At 37.6% G+C, this 22228-nt stretch overlaps 1 protein-coding gene across 1 annotated transcript; it reads right to left on the bottom strand.

Annotated features, from left to right (window-relative positions):
* Window positions 1-12225: 12225 nt before the first annotated feature.
* On the bottom strand, window positions 12226-21710 carry LOC137724780 (3-ketoacyl CoA thiolase 1, peroxisomal-like). The gene is made up of 11 exons (XM_068463476.1): window positions 21659-21710; window positions 19685-19760; window positions 19457-19540; window positions 19261-19276; window positions 18999-19122; window positions 13447-13497; window positions 13158-13254; window positions 12770-12893; window positions 12570-12678; window positions 12353-12436; window positions 12226-12266 (listed from the first exon to the last, which is right to left on the bottom strand). The coding sequence occupies exons 1-11, from the start codon at window positions 21708-21710 to the stop codon at window positions 12226-12228; spliced, it is 858 nt and encodes a 285-aa protein (XP_068319577.1).
* Window positions 21711-22228: the final 518 nt, after the last annotated feature.

Genomic DNA, 22228 nt, shown 5'->3' with positions numbered 1-22228 from the left:
CAACATCAAACAAAGCTTCCTCAATGGAGAGCAACTACAATTCTCAAAAGCTTCACACACTCTTGATCAAGATAGTGTGAAGTAAAATCAATTTATGGTGCCCAACAAAGCTTCAACACAAAAGCTTCACCTACAAAGTTTAAACATCAAACAAAGCTTCATCAATGGAGAGCAACTACAATTCTCAAAAGCTTCACACACTCTTGATCAAGATAGTGTGAAGCAAAATCAATTTATAGTGCCCAACAAAGCTTCAATACCAAAGTTTCACCTACAAAGGTTCAACTCTCAACTACAAAGCTTCAACACAAAAGCTTCAACACCAAAGTTTCATTACAAAGGTTCAACTCTCAACTACAAAGCTTCAACACAAAAGCTTCAACACCAAAGTTTCACTACAAAGGTTCAACTCTCAACACCAAAGCTTCAACACAAAAGCTTCAACACCAAAACTTCACCTACAAAACTTCAACATCAAAGCTTCACCCATTAAAAAAAATAATAATAAAAAAAAAAATTTCGTAAATAAAAAAAATAATAATAATAATAAATTCGAAAAATCAAAATATAAATAAAAAAAAAAAAAAAAAAAAAAAAGAGCCAAACATCCCCTTCTTTGGCCCTAACAACTTTCATACCAAATATATATGAATGAGGAGTTTTAGGCAACCACCTAGAAAGGAAAATGATGAAGTTTTGTTTGGAAAATTGCCTACTAGCAAGACACCTCCCTCGTCAACTCCCTCGACCGGAGACTTGGGGGACTCCTACCATATACCACTACACCTTGGTACTCAGAAATTTCACGACTACTCAGTGCCTTGGATTTTTCAAGTCCCCAACCGAGAAGTTTTCCTCATTCAAGAAATTAAGGGAGCACTACTTCAACCTACAGGGTCCACCCATGAAGTTTCAACATGTAAACTTCAACAAAATAAAAAATTCAAAGAACTTAGTGAATGATATCTTAGTGTATTTAACACAACACGGTGAATGAAGTAAAGCTTATTTATTGATATCTTTGATAAATTACAAATACGTGCATACACTTGAATCAAAATAAACAAACAGGAGGGCGCCTTCACAAAGGCTGCTCAGGAGAAGTCTCAACACTCGGCAAAGTCCCAGAAATAGGAGGCACCAGAGGGTGATTATTTGGAGCCTCAGTACTGGGCAGAACCCCAGAAAGAGGAGGCACCAGAGGTTGATCATTTAGAGCTTCAGTATGTGGTACAGCCCCAAAGGACGAAGGCAACAAATGCCTTTCGAACAAACTCACAAACCTCTTATGATCATTTAAAATCTGACCCTCAGATTCCTGTAATTGGTCAAGCTTTCTCTTCATGGTTGTAGAATAGCTATGTGCGAGTATATGCAACTGTCTATTCTCGTGCTTAAGCCATCTGATCTCCTGTTTGAGACTTATCATTTCAGCCGCCAACGATTCAACTTGGTGGGTTCGAGCAAATAGGTGTTGGGCCATATTAGACACAGAACCTGCACACTGAACACTAAAAGCCAGAGAATCCTTAACAGCCAACTCATCGGATCGTTTGGAAAGTAGTCTGTTGTCTTTGGGAGTAAGAAGATTCTTGGCCACCACCGCAGCGGTCATATCATTCTTCATCACAGAGTCCCCAATAGTAAGGGGACCAGTAGGAGATAAGAAGGATGAGCGCCATATGTTATCTTGAGGAGACATGGCTACCTCTTCTACAACATTCAAGTCCAAACGACTGTCGAACGGGCCAGACATTCTCAGAAAAGATGAAGAAAAAAAATGAAGTACAGTATGTCTCAGAAGTACGAAAATAAGAAAAAAAATTCCTACAAGCAATAACTTTCAGAATGGACTCCTTGAACTTAATTGGTGCTCCTATAAACGAAAGAGCCAAATCTTCAATAAGGCTGCTTGTTCAAAAATCGAAGAGGCACCACTCTCTAAATTTCGAGAAGCGGATTTCCTGGGTTAAAATTTATTAGCAATCTTCACCCGCGACATCAGTTCCTCGGATACCAAGGACAACTTTGCCAAAGAACTCTGACAAAGTTAAGATAGGTAAATGTTGAAGGCCCAGTTACCCTACTATTACCCACAAGGATAAAGGAATAGCACCACTGCTTGATTATTGGAAAATCTTTATGTGTGTCAACCTCTGTGCTCAGTGGTAAAGCAAACTTGCAAAAATGCCCAACTTTTCTTCACATCTGAGAAAACACTCCCAACAAGATTGCTTGCCCAGAAATCGAAGAGGCACCGCTATCCAAATCTCGAGAACCATATCCCCAACAATATTGCCTGCTCAAAAATCTAAGAGGCACCGCTCCCCAAACTTCGAGAAGTCGGATTTCATTAAATAAAATTTGTCCACAATCCTCACATGCAACATCAGCTTTCTGGATACCACAGACCACTTTTTCAAAGTGCTCTGACAAAGTTAAAACACGTGAACCTTGCAGCGATCACTACATTGTTTTGACCGAGAAGGGTAAAGGAACAGCATTACCACTCGTTGTTGGGACAATTCCTATATATGTCGACCTCCATCCTCCACAGCCAGGCAGACCTGCCAAATAAAAAAAAATGCTCAACCCTTCCTCACATCCGAAATGGCACTCCCAATCTAGCCTCTCGAAATACTCTGTTTTCTTCTCCTTCGATAATAGCCATGCCAACCAGCCACATCAGAGCAAGAATATCTCATATCATTAGGGTTGAAAGCAAGAGTATCCCATATCATGCTTTTTTCCTGTCTTTTCCTTTGGCTTTGCTCTTACTTGCAGGACAAGGAGAAAGAATGCAATCAGTCGGAACCTGAAATCAAACTTCCGATCTAGAACTGATTGCCCGGAACCTTTGCCTGGTCGCTTGCCTAGCATTGCTCTCGAGTACTCATCCTCAACTGTTGTCAAGGTCATGAATTCCTTTGGCAAATACCTCAGAACAGTTGGTACGATATTGGCTCTTTACACTGAAGCTGCCAAGCATGGATGAGTCACTGAGAAGTCGTGCTTTGAAGGACCATTTAAATGCAAAGGTTGTGCACTATTTCTGCTATGCAAAAGATTGAAGCAGAAGGTTCAACGGCTAGCTAGAACAGATCACTACAGCATGACGCATTTCTTGTGGAACCACACAACCCAGACGGAAGAGTTTAAGTCAAATCTAAGCTCAACATCATTGCTCTAATTGAAGAGATCGAGAAGTCTCAACAGCCTTTTGCTAGCACCGTCGTCGAAGAACAAAGCTTTGCCATACCACATCTACTACTTTATCAAACAGCAAAAGTATCCCATATCATCAGGATCGAACATACTCCAGGTCTAACGGACTTGTTTTGACCCTCAAATTCTGGAGTCGACTCGTTCCTTTGGAGGAAACCAGAAAAACCTCCAGCCCAGTTCAAGAATACACCTGTGGAAAGTTAAGTACAACAAAGCACGTGCCGATTCGTCCGTCTTCTCAAAAAACAAGAGTACCTCATATCATCTATTCTCCCTGTTTCTTCTCTTCATCCTTATTATTGAATGAGAGATAGGGAGAATGAGTACAATCAGCCGGAACCTAAGATCAACCCACCGATCTGAGACTAATTTCTTGGAACCTTGATTGCTTACCTTGTCTGTCACCTCATTCGACAGATCTCCTCGCTTAGAGACTTGGGGGACTCCTACTATATGGTTTGTATCGCACTTAACCAAACCTGAAACTACAAGTAAGTTTCAAATGAAAATGATACATTACCTTGTGCGTCAACGCCAACCAAAGATACCACTCCTGGATGAAGGAAAAGTACTTCCAAGAGAAGATGCCATATCTACTCACAGGACAGAGAAGGCAAGTAAATGCGACACCACACTTTGGTACTTAGAAGTTTCGTGATTACTCAATGGCTTGGATCTTGCAAGTCCCCAACCGAGGAGCTTCCCTCACTCGGGAACTTAGGGGATCACTGTTTGTACCATACTTGACCAATCCCAAAACTACTAAGCACCGGTCAACAGCATACGTCAAGGACCCACAAGACTTTTCCTCCAACCAGGAGGCCAATCACAACACAACACATGTCGGTATCAGAAGCCAATCACAGCGCGACACGTGTCGATATCAGAGGCCAATCACAACACGACACGTGTCAATGTCAGAACAAAGCTAGAAACTCTCTTCTATAAAAGGGGATCATTCTCCCACGATAATCCCTAATGTCATTTGTACTAAACTATTCACTAGAACTCACTAAAAGAGAGCTTGAACCTATGTATTTGTGTAAACCCTTCACAACTAATGATAACTCATCTACTCCGTGGAAGTAGCCTCAACTTGAGGTGAACCACGATACATCTTGTGTTATTTGCTTCCCTGTCTCTATTCATTTACATACCTATCCACACTAATGACCAGAGCAACCTAGCGAAGGTCACAAACTTGACACTTTCTGTTGTAACAAAGTCCTCGCCGATTCTGTGCATCAACAGATACTAATGAATTAAGATAAAATGCGATAAACAGAGGAGAGAGAGGATGGGGAAGAAAAGAAAGATAAGGGGACTTTGAAAGAGTGTGTGCGTGTAATGTATCAATAAAATCCCATAAGCACAAAAGCTCAAAATGTTCACACAGAAAAATACCACAGTCGAGACAAGTGGCATGTAAGAAAATTACACTACATTAACAGTGCGAACATGAACATGAAACCATTAGATTAAAACAAGAGTAAGTAAACCACACAAAATTAGAAGAGAACAAGCTGACAATGCCCTAGCTAGAACTCAAAGTGAATTAAGCAATCAATTTCACGATACAAATCTTGTTTTTAAAAGAAAAGATACAAATCCTTAAGGAAAAACAAATTCAGGCAGTAACCATACCTAGTATAATGATAAATTTGTATATAGTGACATGTGAAATTTTGAAAAGTAGTCAAATTGTGGGCATAACGAAGGTTTTTAGACCAATGATTCAAATTTTTAAAATTTCATTGCTCGAAGGGGCTTCAGGCCCAATCAAAGTAAGTTCGAGCATTGCCCGAGGAAGCCCCGAGTGCTTATATTTGTAAACTCTGAAAATAATATCTAATTATACTTTGTATGCATGTATGTTGAAGGGTCCATGCATGAGTGTCAACCGTGGAGCAGCAACAACAGTAAGGAACATCACTCATTTGCCCCATCTCTCGAGGAGTCTTAGGTCCCCCCATATGTACTTAGACTATCAAACTGACACATTCCGACCAAAGTCAAGACGTGCTGGCCGTCACGTGAGAGTGACGTAGCCAAGTGCGCAACAGAAGTGATACTAATAAAAGAAATGTGAATAATTAAAAACCAAAACTAAGCTGATTTAATAGAGATACTTTGTAAGTGTGTGAAAGTGATCAAATATAAGATACACCCATATTAGAGTATAGGTAAAACGAAAGTGCAGTCGAACTAACTAAGTACTAATTATACAAATAGGGAGAAGATCCCTACTTTTATTTATGTAAACGTTAGAACCGCCTTATAGTCATCGTAAGCCACCAAAGATGAACATTTACCTATAACCTAAAGGGGCGTAAAACAGAAGGGTGAGTGGGCAAGCATTTGAAAACACATTTATCTTTATGAACATAATAACCCCTCTCCGTAAAACCCGTATAATTTCCAGAAAATACTACTACGTAGGCATGAAAAATGAATGCACAAGAAAACTGAAGTATGCCATGTCATAATATCTCAACAAGAATAAGTGTAAGCCAGGTGTGAAACCAATATAAAATAGTACACCAGTCGGAGTCACCTAATGTGACTTGTACGATTGGACCGGTAGCTTATCAACATATGTCTGCACACGAGTCGGAGTCACCTAATGTGACCTGTACGACAGGCTGGGTGTAAATAAGTACGCTTAAGTGCTATGATCACGTGAAAGCTATGCGATAGATCTCAGGTCACCTACGAGTCGGAACCACCTATTGTGGTCTGTACGATAGGCTAGCACCAAAACTTGGATCCAAGGTGAGTGTGCGGTGCGAGAGGTGAACAATCATGTGAAAGCTGTGCCTTGGCCTCGGGCGGAAGCACTAACACCGAGGAGCAGCATAGTAAGTTCTAAATGCATAAATGCATAGCAATATGCAATGCAACAAGACCAATCACATGCTAACTTACTTGAAGCTTACCTGAGCCTCCGCAACATCAAATAGTATAATTCACAATTCACACTAATGCAACAATATAGTAATAAGCGGTATAGACATGGCATATAAGGCATAAATTCATTTAAAAACATTTTTTGGAAATCGTAAAGCATATATATATATATATATATATAGAAAACAAATGCCCACTCACTGATAAGTAGCAAGATCGTAGCCTCCTAATCTTGCTTGTCCACGCTCGTCTTCAGGGTACGTCTCACCTATATGCGAAATAACTAATTTAACATTAATTCAATATCACAAAAACAAAGCCTAGGATTAATTCCTCACGTTGCTCAAATGTGGTGTTTGAATATACCAACGTGATCTACTCAACAACACGAACACCCCTATATTTTTAGAATTTTTTTTTGACATCGGATGAGCCTTCATGTGTTGACCAAGGCACGGCCACACGGGCTGGCCACTCGCAGGCACGTGCCGTCTGTGTGACTGACGCCGTTAGGAATATTCCGTTAGTTTGATGGAATATTTCATTAAATGTAACTGATGGTACCTGACACCTTTAGCATATTCTTTTAAAGTTAACGGAATATTCCCCTTCTTCTCCGGTCACTCTGCAGTCCGCCACTGTTTTCACTTGTCAGTTTTTGGAAGATTTTCTAAAGCTTATAACTTTGTCCTTTCTCAACCAAAATCCATGAAATTTATATGGATTTGAAGGTCTTGAAGAGTAGAACACATTCGTACCTAATACAAGTTCAAAATCCAACGGAAAACGATCGGAAATTCCCTCGATACTTCCGACTAACTCTGCAACCTTCCAAACTCGCCTATGCCAACGTCCACTTCACTCCAAAACTATTTCAAATGGTTAGAAAAGTTGGGTGAATACCTTTCCAAGCCTTAAAATCTTGAAATCAGCCAGGATCATGTCGGAGCAAACTTGACTCCTCGCCGGAGCTTCTGGTTTCTCACGTTCCTGTCATCCGTTCGATGAGCTAAGGGTATGGCTAAGTTCGTGAGGTCGAGAGGAGAATGATGATGGTTTCCAAAGACTCAATCCATGAGAGTTTGATGATGATAGTGTATGTAGGTGTCACGGTGCAGAGAGAAAGGAAAGATAAGGCTCGAGAAGAGGGCAGAAAGTGTGTACGTGCGTGTGTGTGCGTGCGTGCGTGCGTGTGTGTGTGTGTATGTGTGTCCTCCTGATTGGGCAGAAGAAGAAAATATTAAGCCTTGATTGGGCTGCCGTGAGAGAGGGAGAAAGAGGACTAATTTTGATTGGTCCAGATGAGATAATAGCCCAAATATCTAATTGGGTCCAAGGAAATAGGAATTATGGTGATTGGTTTCTTAGTTTGGTCTGTTTACGTTCTATACGTTCGTAACTTCCTTGTTACGACTCCGATTCGGCCCTAACTCGCGTCAACGAGCTCGTGATGTCGAGTACAATCTAATTACGATAGCAAGGAAATTAATTTAAAACTACATATGTACATCCACGTCACTAAGCCAACGAGAGCAATATTGTTACTTTACACACTAGGGGAGAAAATGTATATAATAATTTGGGATGAGCCATCACACAAACTTTTAAGAAAGATAGGCATGTCACTTTACATAGCGGTAGTAATTGCAGACCTTGATCACCGAGATATCTTGATCAACATCTAGCACAACAAGCAAACTGACATGAAGCACGTCATGCATATGGCAATTCAGAATTCAGATAAGATCAAACTCAACTGCTTAATTAGTTATTTGTTTTATTTTTATGTTTTTCTAGACCTAATAAACAAGATAAATTTTACGAAATTCATAGTTATTCCAACTTGGGTTTCTGGGTTGTTTTAATTTTAATATATCAGGACTTTTCTCTCATTTCCGCATTTTTTTTCTCTTTAATTTCCAAACTTAGGTTTCTGGGTTGTTTTAGTTTTAATGTATCAGAACTTTTCTCTCATTTCCGCAATTTATTCCCTTTAATTTCCAAACTTGGGTTTGTTTTAGTTTTAATATATCAGAACTTTTATCTCATTTTTACATTTTTTTTTTCTTTAATTTGTGTATGGAACCCTGTGAATCTCTTAGATTTTTTCTAAAGAAACAATCTCTTAGAGTTTTGGTGCACTATCCAAATCCGAATCAGAGACACAAAAGCCAAAAGTGTGCACACATGAATTGTTCATTCTATATATGGAAAAGTAGAAACATTGAAACATTAAATCAAAACCAGATAAGCAAACGACATACATAGATCAAAATTACAAAAACGAAATACACAGAATTAAGTACTTCAGGGAGGAGTTAAAAAAAAAGGTACTTTTGGGAGGAGTAGAATAGCTGCTGAATCGTACATATGCATTACGATGGTGTTTGATATTTGAGGTGATGAGAAGTGAGAATTAGAGATCTATTAGGGTTTTGGGGCTTGGGATGCCAAAGCTGATGATGAGGAAGGAGGACTATGAGGAAATGAACCAAAGCAGGCAACTAAACGATCAAACATCATACGTTTCACTGATTTTCTCTTGGCGGGAAACACACTTCCAACTTTTGGCTTGAAGCATGAGTAGTTTTGCGTCTCCCGCTGAACCATCATCTTGATTTCCCGACCATCTGGATTCTTCTGCTTCTTCGTCCCTTTCTCTTCAGCCTCTCCAATGTTTGCCCTCAGTGCCATCTCTCTCTCTCTCTCTCTCTCTCTCTCTCTCTCTCTCTCTCTCTTTTGTGACCTATATGTGTATGTTGTTTTGGTTGTGGTTTACTCTAAGAAAAGGGGGTTTAAATAATATACAAGAAATCGCCCAAAAAAAAAATTTGAAAAAAGAACAATCAATGATAGATGATGAAGAAAAATCAACTCAAGAAAGAAAGCGTGGTAACAAACAGTAGCTTATTGGCAATTTTTTTACAAAAAGCTATGTCAAGACAAATTTTTAGGACTAATATCAATACAATCGATATTTTGTATTGATATTTATATCAAGGCAAACTTTTGAAATACAATTTCAACATACATATAGGTAAGCAAACATGGCAACGAACAGTCCGGCAACGTTGGGATATATATATGATCATCGCCCTTGTGTTTGACTGTATAATTTTCTCAAACAAATTATACCCAAGATAAACATTATATGTAGCGTTTACCGATCCGAAATGATTGTATAATCTTTTTGAGCTTTGAAAAAAAAGTGTTTATAAATCATTTCATAATAATTGACATGCATGAAAATTTCGAAAATAAAGAGAGAAAGAAAAACATAGAAATATGAGATAAATAGAAAATAGAAAATATTTTACTTATTTATTTATTTTTCAAACATAGGCGGTTCAAAGAAATTTTCTAGATATGAAAATACAATGCATAAATTTAAAATTCTTTATTAAGCATTAAACATATTCATTTTGATATGAGAGAGGGCAGCTTCCATGAAATGTCTGGCTACATCCCACTTAACGGATGACTACGTCTCAATACGTTCTCAACGAAATGGAATCACTGACAGCAACATTTCTTCTTCCGTGCATCTTCCTGGATGTTTGAGGTGAGGACCAACCGACCAAGGCATCGGCTTCTTTGAGTCAATTCATCTAGCTAGGGCTTTATAACTGTAGATTTACATAGTGGTTATCAAAATTGTTCTCAATTTTTTTTTTTCGTAGAGAACTTCATTTTAATCCTTAAAAAAGATGAGTTTTAGACAATAACCTTGTGTAAGATTAAAATCCAATTTTAGTCCCTAGTACATTTAATCATATCATTTATTAGTTATATTTTGATGTTTTATTTATCTTTTTATTTTTATTTTAATGTATTTAAATTTAATTTTTATTTCATTCATCATAATATATTTTAATGTCTACAATTAGGCACCTAATTTTTTTATAATATATATTCCAGTAACAATTTTGTATGTTCTTCATTTAGGTACATTAATACATTTGAATATTTCGGTATATTATCGGTACAAACATATAGGTATATTGATTCAATATAATGCATTTCGTTACGTACATTTAGGTACACACATTTGAGTATTGACTTTTAGGTACATTAATTCAATATATTATATTTTGGTACATACATTTAGGTACGTAGATTTTGGTACATACATTACGGTATTGACATTTAGGTACATGTATTTTGGTACATACATTTCGGTATTGACATTTAGGTACGTACATTTTTGGTATATACATTTCGGTATCGACATTTCGGTACATACATTTAGGTTCATTATAATATATTTCGGTACATACATTTAGGTTCATTATAATATATTTCGGTACAATCACGTAGGTACAAATATTTTGGTACAAAAAAGTCAATTTTATATATTTCGGCACAGTCATTTCTGTACACTTATATATTTATATATTTTTGTATCACAAATTTCTTTTAATATTTTCTCATTTACGTTCGTTTATAATTTAAAAAATAAATATATGCATATTAATAAAATTAAAATTTAATGTGGAGAGATTAAATAAAAATACACATTAAATAACAAAAATTGAATGTAAATTTTGATAAAAGTACATTCAAGGGATTAAATTGAATATGTAATCTAGCACAAGGTTTTTTTTTTTTTAAATTTTAATCTTTTGCAAGGACTAATGTTCAAAAACCCCTTTTTTTTTTTTGTTGTTCTCACTTTCTTAGTAGGTACGGAAGGGCATTTTGTTTTGAAAAATTTCAGAAAAATATAAACCATTTAAAAATTGAAGTAAACGTGGAGACCAGGTCATTCAAAAGAAAGACGAATCCATAAGAACAAAAACATAACGGAAAAGAGCCGTATATTCGCAAATTTCACAAGATACAGGGGGGTTTATTAGGTCTCGAAATAAATCTCAGGAGGGTATTATGTTGATGAACCAACAAGATTTAGCAAGATGAGCTATGTAACTTCGTTTGTGAAAGTTTTAGGATGGGTACTAGTAAATCTAGAGGGGGTGAATAGGTTCCAACTTAAAAATCCAATTCAATTTTAAATTTAATTCCACATTCACAACACATATCAAATTATCTTACACATATGCAGTTAAAATAATAAATCAAATGTGCACTAGGATGTAGAATTTAACAAGGCAAAACTCACCACTGGGAAAATCCTTGGGCTCTCCTCAAGACAAACACTAAGAGAAAGGAGTACAAAAAGACTTACAAAACTCATCAACTAGACATACTAAAGAAATCATGCATAATGTATGTATAATGAAATGATTTTTGAAAATCAACCAATTACAAAAATCACAAGACACATTTTCATAATTGATTTCGATTAAAGCCCGCAAAAAAAAAAGCAGCGAAGAAAAAATGAATTTTGTCTTTTAAAATCACACGGCTGAAACTGTTTTTCTCACACTAGCACACGGCTGACGTAAAGATCAAACTGTAATGCTCTCTGTGCTTATTAGCCTAGCTATGCGACTAGAACCAAATATATAATCATATATACTCATGCACCATGAAGTGACTACACCATCTATGAAGCACTCACAACCGCAGCTATTTTTCTGCTCTGCTCTTAGTGCATGTGGAATTTAAAGCATGTGCATCTCACTAAAACCTCACTCACGCATGAGCAGCAGCCAAACCAAACCCTAATCTAATGCATGCTGCAGCAACCAAAACAAAAATTATGATATGATGAAGACTTCTAAAACACTAACGCATGCCATAATACTCTCCAACAACAAACTGACTACTCTCGATGCATATGTGTGTGATTCGGCAGCCACATAAAAACCCCTAATCTGATGCATATATATTAGATGTAGACACTGCACTGACACTCCTATCCCAACGTAATAATGACTCTCTTCTCTTTATCTTTAACAAACTTAATCAGTGATATTTGGATTAAAAAAAAAAAAAAAAAAAAAAAAAACTTAGTCAGTGATATGCATGAGATGGGATAACAACAGAAAACAAATATAATGATACCTAAAGCAAAAATTAATTATATACAAACATATAATCAAATCAGGTCAACATGTGGGCTGTTGCAAAGGGAATTCGAACGTCCAAAACCTTGAGCCCAAATAATGTAACGTAAAAAAGAAAACTACATCAGATGCAAGCATGCAAACATACATGAGCATGCGTCTGGTCTAAGACATACAATATTCTCATATCAGGCTCTCAATATTCTACCTTCATTCATAATTATATTAGATGGAAGAGCGCAAAAGGATACCTATGCACATGGAGATCACACCAAAGCGGTGATCCTTGCCACGGCGTTTCGTCTCATCCAGGAGAGTTGCAACACAGTGAGAACCTAGCACACCAAAAAGGAAAAATCACCTAAGATAACAGAGAGTGAACGAGTACGTAGTTGCGTCAAAATATATCAGCTTTAGTTTATCGCAGAAATAGAAGATAGTCTCTAATTTAAAACATCATTCATATACCTGTAGCACCTAAAGGATGCCCTAGAGCAATAGTGCCTCCGTTAACATTGACTTTCTCAGGATCAAGCTCCAATTTCTTGACACAATATACATATTGAGATGCAAATGCCTAAATGAAACAAATAAAACTGCTTAGCCGAAATCTTCAAAGCTAAGCTAATTCATCATGAAGCTTACAGAAATCAAAAGCAATGCATCACCTCATTTATCTCAAATAGATCTATGTCATCAAGCTCAAGGCCAGCAGACTGCACTGCTATCGGAAGTGCAGCAGCTGGAAGCACTCCCATGACAGCGGGATCCACACCAACAGCAGCAAAACTCCTGCACAGAGATCATTTAATTGTATACGAAGTACAAAGAAAGCTTTAGTTAATTCTTGAACATATCAATCTCAAGGAAATTAACAAAAATTAGCAATGAAAAGAATTATTAAGAACGAATATACCCCTACCAGCCAATCTCTCAATTTTCTGTTTCTTAATAATTAGAGTTCTTTACTATGAATTTGCAGTATCGGTACTATAAAGTCAACTCGAGAATAGGAAGTCAAGCAATTAAATTGAACATAAATAATCAACGCCATACCTGAAAACACCAAGAATAGGAAGTCCCTTCTGCATAGCTAAACTTCTCTTCATAAGGAGGACTGCTCCAGCACCGTCACTCACCTGGCTATCATTTCCTGAAAGACAAAAGTAATGAACCGGTTCACAATGCTTGAAACAAGTTTAAAAAAAAAAAATTCTTATGTAAAGAAAGAGTTGTGCAAAGATATCCACCTATTGACAACATATATCAGTTCAAAATAACACCACGTAAACCAGAATATCAAATAAACAAGGAGAGTTAGATTATACTTTAGGGTTAACTTTACTGAATCCGCCAAGTTTATCAACTGTCATGGACTCCAATCCAGCTGCAATGCCTGTATTCAAAACAAAGATCAAATCCATTGATGGAGACCACCTAGCGGCTAAAATAGATGCATAATCAAGAGTTTTTCTCACCGATGTCATAATATCCTGCTTTTATAGCAGCAGCTACATCAGCAACTGCCTGGAGGCTAGATGAACATTGTGTTGGAAAATCAAATAAAAACAGGTTGTTAATGGTTAAAACAAGCTGTCAGTTTCTTTCCAGGGTGTTTTTCAGCAACTACAAAGATCATTGCTTCCTCCATGTGTTAGCCGAAAGGAGATTGAAAGACAGCAGAGATGTGAGCTGCTGTGTGCAAGCCGAAAGGTGGTTATTACAACCTACCATGATGCAATGCATGTGTATGTCAACTGTCAAAGTTGCTGCATGTGTTTGAAAGGGTGTAAAGATGTGGAACACAATCATTCATTATATGTATTGTTGGATTGTTTATTTTTTCAGTTTTGTATAAATAGGCCATCTTGCTAAGCCTTAGAGCATATCATCCGAATCCCATTTCCCATTCTCATTTTCAGCTTGTAAGCTATTGATTTTTGTAAACTCTCTTTTCATATATCAAAGTCCAAGTGTTTTTTTTTTTTCAAAGCTTGTTGCTTCCCTCCTTTCTCTATTTCTTTGTCCAATTTTATTGAGAGTGAAAGTGAGAGGTGTGATAGAGTTTGTAAACTTATCACCCACATATTTTGGTATTGAGTTAGTAAACTTTAGAATACCAACAATTGGTATCAGAGCCAGAATACCATTCTGGCAGGTGCAGCAGTTATGGCGTCCAACTTAGTGCAACTCCAAGTTCCCACATTGAAGAAAGAAAATTATGAAAGATGGTGCATCCAATTCAAAGCATTGTTTGGATCACAGGAGCTATGGGAAGTTGTCAGTAGTGGGTATGTTGTACCCACTGCCGAGCAAGAAGCTGTATATACTGCGGATCAAAGGAACACTCTCAAGGACTTACGAAAGAAGGACCAAAAGGCGCTGTATCTTCTATACCAGGGTTTGGAAGATTCAATGTTCGAGAAGGTTGCAGAAGCAACAACGAGCAAGCAAGTATGGGATACACCCAGTACAATCTACAAAGGAGTAGATCGAGTCAAGAAAGTGAGATTACAGTCACTTCGAGCAGATTTTGAAACTGCTCACATGAATGAAAGAGAGAGCATCTCCGACTATCACACAAGGCTCATTGCGATAGTAAATCAGATGAGGAGAAATGGCGAGAAACTCGATGAAGTACGAGTTGTGGAGAAAATCCTTCGGTCACTCACATCCAACTTTGAGCATGTGGTGACTGCCATTGAGGAATCGAAGGATTTGGAGACAATGAGCACAGAGGAATTGCAAGGATCCCTCCTAGTTCACGAGCAACGCATTCAGAAGAATGCAAGCCCCACAACGCTAGAGCAAGCTTTGGAGTCAAAGTTGAATATTGACAAACCAAATGGAGGTCGTGGGCAGTGGAACTCACGTCGTGGGAGTTCATCCAACCGTAGCCGAGGACGAGCCCGAGGAAGAGGTCGAGGCTATGCACAAAATCAAGGTCAGTCTCAGGAGTGAAGATCTACTCGAGGAAAGGCGCATATCCAGTGTCACAACTGTAAGCAGTATGGACATTATGCAAATGAATGTTCATATAAAAATGGTGAGCATGTCAACATGGCAGAATCAAGTGGAAATGCTGGTGAAAAACTTACAGTCTTACTAGCACACCATGATATCAGTAGCCAACAAGATGTTTGGTATTTAGACTCTGGTGCAAGCAACCACATGTGTGGAAAGAAAGAGTTTTTTGCCGAACTCAAAGATGGGCCTTATGGATCTGTGAGTCTTGGTGACTCCTCAAAGTTGCCAGTTGAAGGCAAAGGAAAGATCAAAATCATCCAGAAGGATGGTAAAGAAGAATACATCTCCAATACCTACTACATACCAGGTATGAAGAGCAACATTTTGAGCATTGGTCAACTGCTCCAGAAAGGGTATGTTATACATATGGAGGATATGTTTCTCACTCTCAGGAATGCAAGAAGAAAGCTTATTGCACGTGTTCAAATGTCAAAAAACCGAATGTTCCCGTTGAAGTTGAACACAAAGATTGGGAGTTGCAACATCGGTGTAATGGAAGATGGGTCATGGAAATGGCATCTTCGGTATGGCCATCTTCATTTCAATGGCCTAAAGTTGCTGTTAAATGAAGGAATGGTTCATGGTCTACCCCAGATTGAAGCCACACGCCAAGTATGTGAAGGTTGTGTGCTTGGCAAGCAAGCACGACTATCATTCCCTGTTGGTGATACATGGAGAGCAAGGGCACCACTGCAGTTGGTACACACAGATATATGTGGTCCATTGGATCCCATGTCTTATGGAGGTAATAGGTATTTTATTACTTTCATTGATGATTTTAGTAGGAAGACTTGGGTTTATTTTCTCAAGGAGAAGTCGGCTGCCCTAAAAATCTTCAAGGAGTTCAAGGCACTCACAGAGGCTGAAAGCAACCACAAGCTTGTGGCTATGAGATCAGATAGAGGTGGAGAGTACACCTCCAATGCTTTCCAAGCCTACTGCAAGGAGCAAGGAATTAGGCATCAACTGACTGTTGCCTATACACCACAGCAAAATGGGATAGCCGAAAGAAAGAATCGAACCATCCTTGACATGACAAGGTCCATGCTTAAGGAGAAGAATTTGCCAAAAGAATTGTGGGCAGAAGCTGTAGCTTGTTCGATTTATTTGTTGAATCGATGTCCAACAAAGAGTGCCAAGAGAATGACACCACAAGAGGCTTGGAGTGGGTACAAGCCGAATGTTGCACACCTAAGAGTTTTTGGGTGTGTTGCATATGCTCAGGTTCCAAAAGCTAAGAGGAGAAAGCTCGATGATCGAGGTGAAAAGTGTGTGTTTGTGGGATATAGTGAAGAGTCCAAGGCATACAAGCTCTACAACCCACTAACTGGCAAATTAGTGGTTAGTAGAGATGTCATCTTCAGTGAGGAAGAGGCATGGAAGTGGAACAACAAAGAAGTCAGTAAAGAGAAGATCGTTTCCACTGATTTTGAAGAACCAGAAGTTGTACCACCTGTTGAGCAAAAACCTGCTCAAACAACCACAACAACTCCATTGCACAGAACTGCAAGGAGTGGTCCGACATCTAGTGAAGAAAGCAGCTCCTCAACTCCAGTGAGGTTAAAGAGTCTCACAGAAATATATGCACAAGAAGAAGAAGAAACCAATTTTTTCTGCTTCTATGCAGACCATGAGCCTCTCTCATTCAATGAAGCTGTAAAAGAAGATTGTTGGAAGAAAGCCATGGAAGAAGAGATCCATGCCATCGAGAAGAATGACACTTGGGAGTTAACAAAGCTCCTACCAAATCAGAAGGCTATTGGTGTTAAGTGGGTGTACAAGAGCAAACGCACTGCAGATGGGAGTGTAGATCGGTACAAATCAAGGCTTGTAGCAAAGGGCTACAAACAGAAGTATGGAGTGGACTATGATGAAGTCTATGCTCCAGTTGCAAGACTTGACACGGTAAGGTTGCTAATCTCTCTTGCCGCTCATCATAAATGGAAAATTTATCAACTAGATGTCAAGTCAGCCTTCCTTAATGGAGTTCTTGAGGAAGAAGTGTACGTGGAACAACCAGAAGGCTTCCAAGTACAAGGAAAAGAAGATAAGGTGTATCGTTTGAAGAAAGTTTTGTATGGCCTCAAGCAAGCACCACGAGCTTGGAACTCAAGGATTGACAACTACCTTCACCAAAATGGATTTCAGAAATGTCCATACGAGCATTCAGTTTACGTGAAGAACGGTGAAAAATGGGAGTTCTTAATTATTTGTCTCTATGTAGATGACTTGTTGTTTACAGGAAACAATGAAGCAATGTTCTAGGAGTTCAAGCAATCCATGTTCAGTGAATTCGAGATGACTGACAATGGATTAATGTCATACTTTCTTGGCATAGAGGTGAAGCAAGAAAGTGACGGTATCTACATCTCTCAACAAAAGTACATGAGAGATATATTGGAGAAATTGAATATGGACAAGTGCAATATTGTCAACACTCCAGTTGCAACTGGATTGAAGCTGTCCAAGGAAGGAGAAGGTGAGTTTGTAAACTCAACCGTGTACAAAAACTTGGTTGGAAGCCTAAGGTACCTTACAATCACAAGACCTGATATAGTTTATGGTGTTGGACTCGTGAGTCGATACATGGAAACACCAAGGGAGTCTCATTGGCTGGCCGCCAAGAGAATTTTGAGGTACATAAGAGGTACTCTAAACTATGGTCTATTTTATAATTTTGGTGAAGATGCAAAATTATTTGGTTATTCAAATAGTGATTGGGGAGGTGACCAAGATGAAAGGAAAAACACAACTGGCTATGTGTTTTTTCTAGGATCAACAACTTTCTCATGGACTTCAAAGAAGCAATCAATTGTTGCTTTGTCATCGTGTGAAGCCGAGTACGTTGATGTAGCCTCAACCGTGTGTGAGGCAATTTGGTTAAGAAATCTGTTGAAGTCAGTGTGTCATCCACAAGTGGAATCGACTGTGATTCATATGGATAACATCTCAGCTATCAAGCTTGCTAGGAATCCAGTCCAACATGGAAGGAGTAAGCACATCGATACCAGGTTCCATTTTTTGAGGGGTCATGTGAAGCAAAAGACAATTGAGCTTGTCTATTGTCACACGAAGGAACAAGTGGCAGACATCTTCACTAAGCCACTGCCAGTTGAGCCATTCAAGTTGCTACGTGAAATGCTAGGGATAAAGGCGTTTTAATTTGAGGAAGTGTGTTGGAAAATCAAATAAAAACAGGTTGTTAATGGTTAAAACAAGCTGTCAGTTTCTTTCCAGGGTGTTGTTCAGCAACTACAAAGATCATTGCTTCCTCCATGTGTTAGCCGAAAGGAGATTGAAAGACAGCAGAGATGTGAGCTGCTGTGTGCAAGCCGAAAGGTGGTTATTACAACCTGCCATGATGCAATGCATGTGTATGCCAACTGTCAAAGTTGCTGCATGTGTTTGAAAGGGTGTAAAGATGTGGAACACCATCATTCATTATATGTATTGTTGGATTGTTTATTTTTTCAGTTTTGTATAAATAGGACATCTTGCTAAGCCTTAGAGCATATCATCCGAATCCCATTTCCCATTCTCATTTTCAGCTTGTAAGCTATTGATTTTTGTAAACTCTCTTTTCATATATCAAAGTCCAAGTGTTTTTTTTTTCAAAGCTTGTTGCTTCCCTCCTTTCTCTATTTCTTTGTCCAATTTTATTGAGAGTGAAAGTGAGAGGTGTGATAGAGTTTGTAAACTTATCACCCACATATTTTGGTATTGAGTTAGTAAACTTTAGAATACCAACACATTGCCTGTTAACAGTTGTGATGGGAACCGTATCTTGACAAAACCGGCAAACCATAACCCTATAAGCCAAACCAAATAAAAAGAAGGGCTGTCAAACCATCAATTAAAGCTAAAACTTACCTGGAAATCCAGCATAAGCTGCCATCCTGTGCTCAGTTGCTCTAAGTGAGCTAGGTGCCATAACTGTACCAATAACTATATCGCCCACCTCATTTGGGTTCAAATTTGTTCTCTTTATTACTGCCTGCATAAAAAGTAAACCATATGTCAATATACTCTTTTACCTTCATATTCTCACACATCCATATGACGAATTTTCAAGTCAAACACGTGGACAACACGAATTGGGTGACATGGAGCACGTATGATTGTTGGGCTTTACACGGGCCAACATGGCTCTGATACCATGAAGAAAGTTGAGGTTCCACCATAAAACTGATTGGCTATATAGTAGTAGCCAACCTTTTGTAAGTCATTACAATGTTTCTCTTTTTATCAATGTGAGATTCTTTTACCTTCATATTCTTACGGTAGAAACACATTCATTTCTCTAGAATTAAGTTGGGATTGTATCTAACCTTAAAGCAGGTGCCAGTGAACCATCAGGTGAAGTGTCCTTAAAACCGCCATGCTTCGCCTTGCAAATGGCAGTCCGGTAGGCTCTATTTAACATGATTTTACAGCAAGATTCAATACAGAGAAGCTATAAAGCTATAAAGTTAAAATACAGATTTCATATAAAGTTTGAATAAGCAAGAAAAATTTATTAACTTTATCAAATCAGTTTAATATTTTAAATTACTCACGCTACAATCACTACATCGTCCCCAAAAGCAGCTGTTCCACGGTATGCAGCACATCCCCACCTGCAAAAGTTGAAGCCTAATAAACCAATTCAGAGGAAAACAAAAATAAAAATCAGCTAAATAATAAGCAAAAATATTTACAAATTTAAGAAGTGAACTGAAAAAAAAGTGGATAGATATGAATTTACAGAGAGAGCAGGTGATTCATAATTTGGAGAAGAAACAGATGAATTGGTCTGAAATGCTGAAGCAGAACCTTCTGTCTGTTGAATACTTCTCTCTCTCTCTCTCTCTCTCTCTCTCTCTCTCTCTCTCTTTCTCTCTCCTCTCTTTCTTCCTCTAGCTAATGGAATACAGAAAACTCTTTGATCAATACAATTTGTGGAGCAGCAAAAGAATATGCAATGGTTTGTGGGATTTTATTGGAATTATGATTGATGAGGTCGACCTCCGAAATTTCCAAGTAATGAATTGACCAAAGAGACCACCCCACTCAGTTAAATTGTGAAATGGAAGGGAACTGATACTGATATTAAGTGGTCCATTTCAGAAGACCAGAGTAAGGAACCAATCACAATAATTCCCACGTTTTCCACTGAAACCAGCCACAGTAAACATATCCATGTATTGTCCTTTTTATCTCTTTAAGGAAAATATAAGAACCAACTCCCACGTTTTCCACGAAAAACCAAGTAGAGAAATATAAAGAGTGAGATTGTTTATGAATTCTGTGTCACATTACAGGTTAATGTTAAGTTTTAAATCAATGTTATAAAGTACCGTAGATGAGGTAGTAGAGAATCTATAAAGAGTTCTACTTTTAAGTCTCCTTCACTCAACCAAGTATTGTTATTTTTATTCGAAAAATAATTTTTGCACATTGTTTTTTATTTTAATTTGTTCAATTCAAATGTTTGAATTCAACCAGAGTTTGAAAATATAAATAAATAAGCAAGAGAATATCACTTTTAGGTATACCGTACAATTGCTCGGTCGATTATTCCTCTCCCCAACAACCATTTTTTTATTATGTCTCTTTTTGGGAACCATTATGAATTCCCACTCGAGGACAATTTTGAAAACATTTGGTGCGTGTCCGTTTTTCAATGGGCTGGATGGAAGTCAAGATCATTGACTCATGGCTGCGGTGCAACTTCGTTTTCCATACTCTTTTTCAAAAAAAAAAATACAAATATATATATATATATATATATATATTTCTTTTAAATTATTATTTAGGCTTAAATATCAAAATGATTTTTGTGTTATAGTCATATGATCAATTTAGTCATCGTGTTTTTTGTTTAGCTAATTTAGTCATTGTGTTTGTCTCTATTAGCCAATTGAGAACATTTCATTCAATCTCTTTTAAAACATTCATAAGCAAAATCATATGAGAAATAATTACATTTTCTCTTTACAAAAAAAATACAAATCAATGAGAAATAACATGTATAAAAAATAAAACTTCCAATCTAAAAAAGGATTAAGGTTGTAACTTAGAAAAGAGAGCGGGTAATGTTAGGGGAGAGTTGGTGGGAGGATGATAAATTTTCTTTTAATTTTTAATTTTATTTAATTTTAAATATTTTAAATCAAATAAATTATAATTTTATAAATAAGTTTATATAAATTTGATGGAAATGTCCTTATTTGGCCAACGAAGAGAAACACAAGTACCAAATTGGCCAAGTTGAAAACACATGGACTAAATTGACCCAAAAAACTAGTAACTTTATATCTTGTTAGCAATCACAAGGTAAGATAAAAATTTGCATAATCCTTCAAACACTACCGGGGTTACACAAATTAAAGATTGGCTCACAGATGGGTGTGTGCTGGGCAATGAACCTGTTGATGTATTGTAGCCTGCCCAAAAAAGCCCAGATTTCTTTCTCTGTTTTTGGTACTAGCATGTCGATAATTGCTTTGCCTTTTGCAATCTTCTGCTGACAATGGACCTGAGTAGCTTACCTGACAAAGCACCAAAATCCCTCTCGACTTTCCCAAAAAGTGGATCCTGCATTAATAGCTCTGAAGAACTTCTTGTCAACCTCTTTAGATATGAATATGTTTGATTTAGAAGGGCAGAACTTGCATCAGTATCTCAATTTCAATTCAAACATGGGTTTGATTCACATCCATGTTCTGAGAAATTTGACTAAAACACAAGGATCATTTTAACATTTATTGAGGGGAGGAGAGGGTTCAAAACAATTACATTAATTTAAGGGATGAATTAATACTACAGTATAGTGGTATTCTTTTTCAATTATTAGTGAGAGGTCTTAGGTTCGATTCTTGTCAAAGGCGAATTTGAACCACATTATTGCTAGCTCATTAGGAGGCTAAGCCCACCCCCTCCCCTTTACTGTAGCTAATATCGTTTGTTCAAAGAAGAAAAAAAAAAAAAAAAGGAGATGAAGAGTTTTGAACCCAAAACAAGTGAGTTGAAACTTGACACACTATCCACAAGGATATTAGACTACATGCTTAAAAATATGCTTAATAAAAAATCGGAACTGCCAAAAATATATATGACAA

This window comes from Pyrus communis, chromosome 2, assembly GCF_963583255.1.
Source record: "Pyrus communis chromosome 2, drPyrComm1.1, whole genome shotgun sequence".
NCBI classification, from domain to species: Eukaryota; Viridiplantae; Streptophyta; class Magnoliopsida; order Rosales; family Rosaceae; genus Pyrus; species Pyrus communis.
The sequence above is the reverse complement of the archived record's forward strand: the minus strand, read 5'-3'. Positions and strand labels throughout refer to the sequence as shown.